Source organism: Maniola jurtina, chromosome 14, assembly GCF_905333055.1.
Source record: "Maniola jurtina chromosome 14, ilManJurt1.1, whole genome shotgun sequence".
Taxonomy (NCBI): Eukaryota; Metazoa; Arthropoda; class Insecta; order Lepidoptera; family Nymphalidae; genus Maniola; species Maniola jurtina.
Genome location: NC_060042.1, coordinates 14,238,386 through 14,249,925, shown reverse-complemented (window position 1 = coordinate 14,249,925; position 11,540 = coordinate 14,238,386). Strand labels below are relative to the sequence as shown.

The 11,540-nt window shown below is 36.7% G+C and overlaps 1 protein-coding gene across 1 annotated transcript in view; it reads left to right on the top strand.

Moving 5' to 3' along the window:
• The first annotated feature begins 226 nt into the window (after nucleotides 1–226).
• Nucleotides 227–11,540, top strand: part of LOC123871682 — an 87,503-nt gene continuing 76,189 nt past the window's right edge. Inside the window, exon 1 of the mRNA XM_045915591.1 lies at nucleotides 227–425. Coding sequence (XP_045771547.1) covers nucleotides 392–425 — 34 coding nt within the window. The 5' untranslated portion in view covers nucleotides 227–391. The remainder of the gene's footprint in view (nucleotides 426–11,540) is intronic.

Sequence of the window (11,540 nt, the reverse complement as noted above, 5' to 3'; positions counted from 1 at the left end):
ATAATTTACTTGAACAAATAGTTCTTTGTACTTGCAAGAAAAGAAGAGCTTATGAAAGCGTCAGTTACTGAAACGAATCTAATATGGTGAAAATCTTATTATCCGCCGTAATTTCATAATTGGAATGTATTTGCGCAACTCTGACCCCAAGTTCTGTTATCATTGCCGGCTCTAGGCTACCATTTACCCCAGACAACCCTCAGTATGATTTCAGGAGCCGGTGAGGGTGTATGTCTTTCCTGCGAAATATCCCCTCTACACTACGACATACGAAAATATTTTCCGGAAAATTGTAAGGATGTTAATGTGAAGTGATATCGAGATTATTGAAGTTGGCTGTGTGTACTGTGAATAATGTGAATTATGGTTTCCAAGTGACGTTGTTTCGAAAATGGTGGTGTTAATTATTCTTGGCGTATTTATAGGTAAGTGTAGAGTATAAGGGAGGTTAGGAAATCAGTTATAAACTAGTACATTTTTTATTACAGCATTAGTTTAAATTGTACATTTAAGAATAATTAAAAAAAAATTAAAAACACCGCTGTCCTATCAAAAACTTCATTTTTTCAAAAAAATTATAGCCTATCTCACTTGGGATCATGTTAGGATTCTAACGATACCTGATACAAATATATCTGTACAAATCTGTTGAAGCATTTAGAAGTTATGGTGGAATAAATAAACTCGCATACATACAATATACATGAATCCAGAAAATATTACATCCCTTTTTGGGCAGTCATGTAAATATGATGACGAATTTAATCTACGTAGGCACTTTTTTTCTTTATGTCTATGCTTTTTCGCGTCCTATTTTTTGGGAGTGATGTCATTAATTACAATAACACATACTAGTTGTACGCCTTGATCTCGCTCGCATGAAATTCATATTGAGCTGCATCTCGGGTTTCAGGGGCTCGTTTCTGAAACTAGTAAGTAGTACTTAAGTAAACTTAAATACCGCTCTATGCTTACTATCTATGGCCGACTATGCTTTTGATCGACCTAGTATCCGGCTTTCCGAGGTATTATGTGGTTTTAAGCAAATAAAGGAAAGCATCGTGAGGAAACTTGCAACTGGGCTACCAACAACTTTAGATAAGAACCTTGTATGCAAGTGTAAATTAAAAATTTATAACACCCCCGACAAGTGAAGGTTACAGTAACTAGAAAATAGCTGATAACTTTCAAACGGCTGAACCGATTTTCTTGGATGATAGCTAAGAACACTCTCGATCAAGCCAAGCCACCTTTCAAACAAAAAAACTAAATTAAAATCGGTTCATTTGTTTAGGCGCTACGATGCCACAGACAGATACACAGATACACAGATACACACGTCAAACTTATAACACCCCTCTTTTTAGGTGGGGGGTTAAAAATACAGATTTTATTATTTTTATTCAGAAACAAGTAAACCCTTGATGCAATCGCACCTGGTGGTAAGTGATGATGCAGTCTGATGGATGCAAAACCTTTTTCAGGGAGGGATGAATGATCTTGATCTGAATACAGCGAGTATTTTCATCGTATAAGCGGGGCAAGTGTTCAAATAAAGGGAGTTTTTATTTCACTCATTTTTAACACAACACTACTTTCAAGGATTGAAAACTGAACGTTTTATACGGTCACCGTTCTTTAGAGTTTTATTGGTTTTTCGACAAGAGTGATTTAATTGGACACTGGCATTGCCCGTGACTTCGTCCGCGTTATGTACTTTATTTACATCTGCACTCAGGGATAATGTAGCTATCAGTAAAAGTTTTTTTATAAGGAATGAAAAGAGGTTGGCTATAATGTACCACGCCGGCAAAGTGCGATTGACAGACATCACGCACCTTTGAAAACATTATGGAGAACTCCCAAGCATGCAGGTTTCCTCACAATGTTTTCTTTTACCTTAAAGAAAGCCATACTTAATTATTGCTTAGTTTTTTTATTGTTTTATTTTAGATAGTTAAGTATTTAATGAAAATATTACAGAAAACTTAAAGCTAACCTTATCTAATTACTATACAAATCATGCCCGCGTGGAATGGTGCCAAGAATATTGGCTGCATATCCGCGCTGGACAGCTAGGCTGATCCGTTGCGCAAAAAATTACCTGATGACACGCACATAACACCAAAAAGTCCTCCGACAAGGAGGTAGTGATACCTAGGTTTAAGACCCTTACATATCACAAGTGTAAATTAAAAAATTTATAACACCCCCGACAAGTGAAGGTTACAGTAACTAGAAAAGAGCTGATAACTTTCAAACGGCTGAACCGATTTTCTTGATTATAGCTAGGAACACTCTCAATCTAGCCACCTTTCAAACAAAAACAAACTAAATTAAAATCGGTTCATTAGTTTAGGAGCTACGATGCCACAGACAGATACGCAGATACACAGATACACACGTCAAACTCATAACACCCCTCTTTTTGGGTTGGGGGTTAAAAATAAGCTTTCTTCCAAGCGCTCTTAGCTGGCACTTGGCAGTAATACATTATCCCGTTATCTCTCTTGGTTGCGTCACTCATTAGTGACTGTAAGTCAGCAAGACAGATTGCAGGCTCAACGCCTCGCGAGCATCGGCTTATGTGCAGTGTATCCACGTCACTTACTGCACAAAACTAGTTTGAACTAGATACTAATGTATATCTTGATGATCATCTTGTAATCTCACCAGTAGCGTCGCTCTAAAGTTAACCATAGCAATATTATAGCGCGATATTGTGGATAGTTCAAATCAAGAGTGAATAAGCATCTTCCAGGCAAGCGCGCGACATCTTAGGGTGTTAATACGGGTGTTTTGAAGGTTTTTAACCCCCGACCCAAAAAGAGGGGTGTTATAAGTTTGACGTGTGTATCTGTGTACCTGTGTATCTGTTTGTGGCATCGTAGCTTCTAAACTAATGAACCGATTTTAATTTAGTTTTTTTTTTGTTTAAAAGGTGGCTTGATCGAGAGTGTTCTTAGCTATATAATCCAAGAAAATCGGTTCAGCTATTTGAAGGTTATCAGCTCTTTTCTAGTTACTGTAACCTTTACTTGTCGAAGGTGTTATAAATTTTTAATTTACACTTGTTATTTTAGTTTTCTTCTTCGGAAAGATTATTGTATATTTGTGGTGTTTTTAAGATCGTGAACTGATATTTAGATGTTTGTGATAGCAATCACGCTTTAATTAAATTATTTTGCCATTCGTTTTTTTTAGAGTAGGTAAAGCTCCGGATAACCTCTATGTGTTGCATCTGTGTTCTTCGCGTAGGTTTTAGTTTTCCAATGATTCGTTAGAATTACTTAAATAATACCCGCTTTTCTGAGTGGCGCTTATAAAAGCTTCGTAAACGCTGCTTAGCCGAGTTGTCCCTAGCCTTTTGAGATAAGAAAACACAAGCAAGCATAGCACAAAGATATAAAACCAGTGGTCTTCTGGCTAATTCCTACGTACATCAGTCAGTTTCAGCAGGGAGCTACGCTGCGGCGGTGCTGAAAGCCAGCTCATTAGTAACGTTCCTACACAGAGCTCCGGGCGAGACGAATGGCCGCTTTGCCACTCCATTTTGTTATAACCTCTCCGATTAATTTGATAAATTTCTTGCATTTAAGCAGATTATTTTTGATTTATCATAACAAGTCTTGGTGTGATTTCGCAACAACGACACTATTATTTTCGTCGTCGTCAAACGATGGACACACTTGCTGTTTCATGCAGGGATTTCCACACGCATAGTTCTCTCTACCACTTGTTGTTGAGTGACTCTGAGATGGACTCCGACTGGTGGGAGGCTTCGGCCGTGGCAAGTTACCACCCTACCAGCAAAGCCGTGCCGCCGTGTAGAAACCAAAGGAGGTATGGGTTTAATGAAAACTGCCACACCCCTCTAGGTTAGCCCGCTTCCATCTTAGTCTGCGTCATCACTTACCACTAGGTGAGCTTACAATCAAGGGCTAACTTGTATTATGAGGCTCATAGCTAGCGACCATAGTCCATAATATCTCGGACCGGCATGCCACCAAGAGACAACACCTACTATTCGAATCGAAGACATTATAATCAACTGATATTACAATGTTTAATCCATACTAATATTATAAATGCGAAAGTGTGTCTGTCTGTCTGTCTGCTACGTTTTCACGGCTCAACCGCTGAACCGATTTTAATGAAATTTGGTACAGAGTTAGCTTACATCCCGGGGACGGACATAGGCTACTTTTTATCCCGGAAAATCAAAGAGTTCCCGCGGGATTCCTAAAGACTCATCCACTTAACAGATTTGTATGAAATTTGGTACCGAAGTATTTTGCGTCCCTGTAACTGAAATAGGCAACTTTTTATCCCGGAAAATCAAACAGTTCCCACGGGATCTATAAAAATCTAAATCCACGCGGACGAAGTCGCGGGAATCCTCTAGTATACATATAATATTATTATAGTGTCACAATTCGGTGATCTTCCAAATATTATAATCAAGTACCTTAAAACTTTGTAATCGACTGAAACTTCTATAATTTAGGTCGTAAAATATACTATCAAGTATCAACCTCTCTAAAGTAAAGTAAGTAAGATAAGTTCGTCCGTCCACCGTACCTACTTACTTAACGGTGATATTTAAGACACGCTGCCTTGTGGGTTTAGTATGAGATTTTACATCTGACCCAACGATGGTAGTATTCGAGAATGAAACATTATATCGTCAGAGTAACACGGACATAAAAGTCCTTGAGTTAAAGTCCAAAATTCAGTGCCACCGTTTTTAATTTCACAACTTATGCACTTGGAGCGCTAGCTGTAATGTATAGACGAACTTGAGATTTAAAACAAGATAGTAAAGGAATATTTTACTTTAATAGAAGTGTTTCAATGCTCAAATTCTGTCCACTATGACATTGAGGAATACCTAACGGCTAAGGATATTTTAAGTTATTAACAATAATTAGTTGGGTTTTTATTACGTTGATGACACTTTAATCTTTACTTTTATCTTATGATAGGCTTGTGTAAAGAAAGTCTATGTATAAATTAATATTTTAATCCTGACTTTTTTTAAAACTAATACAAGTTAGTATTCAAACACAAGTTTTTTTTTAATTCTTGATTTTTGGGAGTTTTTTCCATTTGGAAAATGCCACTCCGTAAGGCCACATTGTATACTTAACCACTTATTTGCGTAAGGCCTTCTTGTACAAAACACAAGTTACAGTGATAAAATGTTTAAATTTCCACATAATTGAACCTGCATTTTATTGATTAAATAAATCATTGATTCATTCACGTCGCGTTGTGATGTGAAATCTCATACTAAGCTCACTGGACTGAGGATCTCTTTATCTGGGAGCCAAAACTTTTATTAGAGAACTTTGAGCAATTTCTAAGTAGCAGTATCATAAAATATGCTCTTCTCTCTTTTTTAAAGACCTTAGAGTATCTAAATTACTATTTTATGGGATAATAATTTCGGTGATTTTCTGCGAGCTTACCGATTTTCTATATCAACTTAAAAAGTTAAAATTATGGCTTCGGCTTCGGGCTGATAAAATCGAGCGAGAAACGCGCGTGGTAATTTTCTTCAACGTCTTATCCTCGCAGATATTATGGAGCTCTCATAGAATTTTATTTTGACACATTGGATTAGTTGGAGCATATTGGCCGTAGATTTTATGGAAGGGATAAATGTAGGTAGGTTGTTCGCGTCGATATGGTATTCGCCTCTTTCAATTGATACAATTACGCCATAATATTGGAACGAAATTTCTTACAGGAATTTCCATTAGATTTGTCCTTAGCGTTTAATTTGGTTTCTAGAGAATTGGTTTTAATCAAAAAATGCTTTAGGATGGAGTATCAATCGTTAAAGTTTCCTTTCGAAAAATTCAACATGCCATTGCAGAAAGTTTTAGGAAACAGACTGACAGATAGCAAATACCTACTGAAAAATATTAGCTTTCTTCAAGCTATACACATTAGGCGTTTTGCGCGCTTTAGCAACGCGCGTTTTTAGGATCCGAAAGGTCTGATTAAGTAAAATAGGCAATGACACGCGTTGTTAGCACTTGGTTAGAACCACGTCAGGCTCCCTTGGTAATGTGATCCGAGAAATATACCTAATGTAAGCGCTGTGGTCTTATTAGTGGGAGGTCCCGCATTCGATTGCCGGCAGGGGTTTGGAATTTTATAATATCTAAATTTATCCCTTCTAGGTCAGCCCGCTTCCATCTTAGATTGCATAATCACTTACCACCAGGTGAGATTGTAGTCAAGGCCAGCGAGCCTGGCTGAGCAGAGTGTGGGAACGGTGTCGTGTATACGAGCTACGACCGTTAAACGGGCCGTTTGTGCGTTCTAACGCCGAATGTGTACTATCTCTAATCGGATTAATAAGCAAAGTTAAGACGCTCCAAGTTTCGAATGGCCTCGAGCATTTGGTTCCCTCTCGCCCCTCTACACCTCGACATTAATTTACTTTAATTTTTACCGCCATCTAGTGGCGGTAAACTGTACTACGGCTACAGGTCAACCAAGTTAACAACCTCAACATTGGCGAAAAAAGAAACGACATAGCACCGATGCGCTTAGCTTTTTAGGGTTCCGTGCCTCAAAAGGAAAAACGGAACCCTTCTGGGAACACTTTGTTGTCTGACCGTCTGTCTATCTGTTTGTGTGTCCGTTTGTCGTGTCTGTCAAGAAAATCCATAGGGTACTTCCCGTAGATCTAAAATCATGAAATTGGGCTGGTAGGTAGGTCTTATAGTACAAGTATAAAGGAATAAATCCGAAAACCTTGAATTTGAGGTTACATCACAAAAAAAATATTCATTCAAAATTCCAAATTTCATGATTCTAGGTCGACAGGAAGTACCCCATAGGTTTTCTTGACAGACACGACGGACAGACGGACAGATAGACAACAAAGTGATCCTTTATGGGTTCCGTTTTTTCTTAACCCTAAAAATAGATAAAAAACTTAAAAACCATCAACACTAAATAGTAAAAGCAATTTAATTTACTATCCAAAAAATGATACTATAGAACTACATTTTACTTCTGTATACATAATAATGTGTTCGATAAAAATTAAATTATTTTTTATTTTTTAGTATTGGTGGGGGTTTTTTTTATTATGCATAATAGTGATTGATTTATTATGCAAAATTGAAAAAAATACCCGAGTACGGGACCCTCGGTGCGCGAGTCTGACTCGCACTCGGTTGGTTTTTTCCATAGAGCAAAAGCGTGTTAGAAGCGGCAATGGAGAAAATTTAATGTGTGTTGATATCGTAAAAGACCTGAATTAATATTTTTTATTCAATTATAAATTAGCACTTGTTTGCTATCTCACCTGGTAAATAGCAGTAGGTAGTAAGTGACGATGTGAAGCGTACTTTGACTTTACTAAGACTACATTCAGAGTCAATATTGAATCGTGCTATAATGCATAAAATTTAAGAAAGTGCTTGCCATTTAAGTTCTATCCGTCAATTGATATTTGAAAAAACCGGCCAAGTGTGAGTCAGACTCACGCACTTAGGGTTCCGTACTCGGGTATTTTTTCCAACATTTTGCACGATATATCAAAAACTGTTATTCATAAAAATATGTTTTATAATGTACAGGTAAAGCCCTTTCATATGATACCCCACTTGGTATAGTTACCTTACTTTGAAAATCAAAGCACATTTAATTTTTTTTTCAAACGATGTAACCAAATGCGGGGTTTTCAGATTTATTCCTGTACTTGTGCTATAAGACCTACCTACCTGCCAAGTTTCATGTCTCTAGGTCAACGGGAAGTACCCTATAGGTTTCTTGACAGACACGACGGACAGACGGACAGACGGACAGATGGACAGACAGACGACAAAGAGATCCTATAAGGGTTCCGTTTTTCCTTTTAAGGTCCGCAACCCTAAAAAGGGTAAAGGATAATAATATGTAAACCAGTATCCTACCCGTTCAGAGTTCAGACCTGAGCCAATTTGGAAATTGTAAAATACTGACTCGATCGGGGGCTTGATATCGAACCCAGGACCTCCCACTTAAATGCAATAGGTATATAAATAAGATCATGTTAACAAACTGGATTAATTGAATTTATACACAAGGATGGTTGGTGAGAAATAAAAATGGTTTTGTAGGGGTAATAAAAAGTATATATTTTTTATATTAAATTTATGAATGAATAAAATATATGAAAATAGAATATGTTTGGTATTATAAAAGTGAGGCAGTATTAGTGATTTTCATCAGTTTATTTTAACACAGAAAATTATTTAACTTGTTACTGAAAATTAAATCTGATTCAAAAAATTAATCAGTGATTTAGATATTTTTATTTTATTTTTAAATTTCACTCATAACTTTGACCACAGTGCCGAGTGAGAGTGCAGATTGTGAGTTATGAATAAATTTACAAAATGCCTACACTTAAAAGAATTCAGAAGTCAATTTAGATGTGAAAGCCCTAAGGGCAACAATAATTTAGTTAATTTTATAAGTTATTAAAATGTTCGCGTAGAAGCTTATCAAGAGTTTTGATCTTTTAAATAACCTAACTGCAATATTAATTTGATCAGAGTGCACTTGATTTTGCAATCACTTAATCAAAATGGCGACCTAAACACAAAAGCGTTTAATAGTCATTCAGTCTCGAGTCGGAACGAGACTGGCTTAAAAATTATTATATTTTTTTTTTTTTTTATAATTTAAACTTTAATTATTACATTTTAATATTACTTTTAATTTACGTAATTTAATTTGTGTAGAATTAATTATGGACATATAATTACTGTCTGAAATAAAATATTTTTATTTATTTATTTATTTAAAAACCGTCATGCAGCCGTATTTGTACAAATTGATTGAAGATGGCTGCCCGGAAGAGATCGTGTGACGTCGAATGGGTCAAATATCTGTTTCATTACTTTTATTTTAAAATAATTCTTGAGAAATAAATTTTGAAAAGCTAACAAACTGAAACAAAACTTTCCTGGCTTCTTCACGCCTCGTGAAATAACCGAGTGCAGAGTGACCCATTATGCGACCCCTTCATGTTCACAACAACTGCAACAGGAGGTAACTCCTCGTTTGTTTGCAAGTAGGTAGGTAATAAATAATATATCCATTAAATTACAAAATCACCAAAGATGTATAGATAGATCCAATAAGAAAAAAACCGGTCAAGTGCGAGTCGGGGATAATATTAATCAAAACTATGTAATGTATTTACAGGTTTCCCTAAAATTTGCCTTAATAAGTAGGGCTATATATTTCGACTTAATACTATGTACTATATACTAAGTACTAACTATTTCTGAAACCGGTAAAGAAGTTTTGCTTTAAATAAAAGTTGAAAAAACTATAACCCGACTACGGAAAAATGAGACAACTTGAACTCGACTTGGTACAAGTAAAATAAACTAAAAAGAAAGAAACAAGATAGGTGCTTAGTGCATCGTCTTGAGTAAGATTCAATACGAATGCCGTGGTCGTGCGTTGTCGACAGCGTATTTCTTATCCTTGATTGACGGCATTCCCAATGATTTTATTTGTCTACCAAATTAGAATATTTTCTTTTTGCTATCGACAACGCACGACCACGGCATTTGTATTGAATCTTACTCAAGACGATGAACACGATGATAGCACTAAGCACCTATCTTGTTTTTGTTTTGTTTTGTTTCTTTCTTTTTAGTTTATTTTACTTGTACCAAGTCGGGTTCAAGTTGTCTCATTTTTCCGTAGTCGGGTTATAGTTTTTTCAACTTTTTTTTTATTTGAAACTTTTCCGTTGTCTATGATGCGACGACCAACCGAGGTCTCGTGAATGACCAACAGGTGGCGCTGAATAAGAAATAATAATTATAATAAAAAATGGTTTTCTGTCGCTTGGTATATTTTAATAATAACTATATTTATATTTATTAACTCAAAATTTTCTCCTCTTTCATTGGACATCTCACTCGACACAATAGCAATTAATTTTTTTTAAGACCCTCACTTTTTTGATGTAACATCCATCTGGCCGATTTTTTTCGTATAAAATATAGCCTATGTCACCCGGGCCTTTACAACGAATCGATTGACACCTCATTCATCAAAATCGGCCCAGTAGTTTAGGCGCTACGGTGGAACACACAGAATCTGGATACAAACATACATACATACATACATACATACACTGCTAAAATCATAACCCTTCCTTTCAGCTTTGCCATAGTCGGGTAAAAAACGCTCAAGGTATTCTGTCTTTTTTATTTATTTGCCGCCTCTGCCACTTTCATAAGCTGCCGCGAAAACTCTGCGTCATCACTACATAGTATAAAACCCATAAACTGTCAGTCCCTACGTATGCTTAGATTTGCAAACGCTGGCTATGAGATAGGTCAAAAAAAGGGTTCCGTTTTTCCTTTTGAGGTACGTAACCCTAAAAATGTATGCCATCAAGAAATAATTAGTATTTTCAAATTTCAAAGGTAACTATTTATAACAAGTGGGGTATCATAATATTGTGAAAGGGCTTTACTACGTATATATTTTTATACACAATAGTTTTTGATTTATCGTGTAAAATTTCGAAAAAATACCTGAGTACAGAACCCTCGGGGCGTGAGTAAACTACAACTAAAATAATAAAAGTAAACAAAGAATCTGTTGTTAGTAACCTACCTATGTACCTATCGTACAATTTGCAATATTATGAAGGTATATAGTACACGACAAATCGAGATGGCAATCGGGGTGGAGACGCCCCGCACACCCGCACAGTCCCCGTGCTAGCGAGCGGTGCGGGCGAGCGCAGGTGTGCGGGGCGTCCCCCCGCCTCATATTCCAATTGCCATCTCGACCTATCGCGAACTTTAGTCGGCGATAAGTCGAGGTAGGTTATTATAATTAGCATCTATAGTACGCGACAGGTCGACATGGCAATCGGGATGGGGACGTCCCACTCACCCGCACAGCCCTCGCGCTAACCCGGTGCGGGATAGCGCGGGTGATGTGCGGCTCATTACCCGATTGCCATGTCAACCTGTCGCGTACTATGGGGTGCTTTTATAGGTACCTCTACCTACTTATAAAATAAGTTTTAACCATTATTGTAATCTGTGTCGGTAGGTAGGAAGTTACTAGGTAGGTAGGTACTTAGTACTTACCTACTTACAGTATTTTGCCCAGCTGCTTACAAGAATGACGCAACAAGGAATGGTGTGTGTTTATCTATATACTAATAAATAAAATTGGAGTGTCTGTCTGTAATTTCGAAATAACTACCTCATATAAAGCTCATAATATGGTTATTTGAACGATACCATAACCGAATCACACGTTTTTAAAATTTTTGTCTGTCTGTCTGTCTGTTTGAAAAGACTAATCTTCGGAACGGCTGAACCGATTTTGACGGGACTTTCACAGACAAGTAGAGGATTCATCAGGGTGTAACATAGGCTACTTTTTTAACCGACTTTCAAAAAAGGAGTTGTGTTTTTCTACCTATGTATACCGAAATCTTCGAGATTTCTGAACCGATTTGAGTAAATTTTTTTTAATCGATA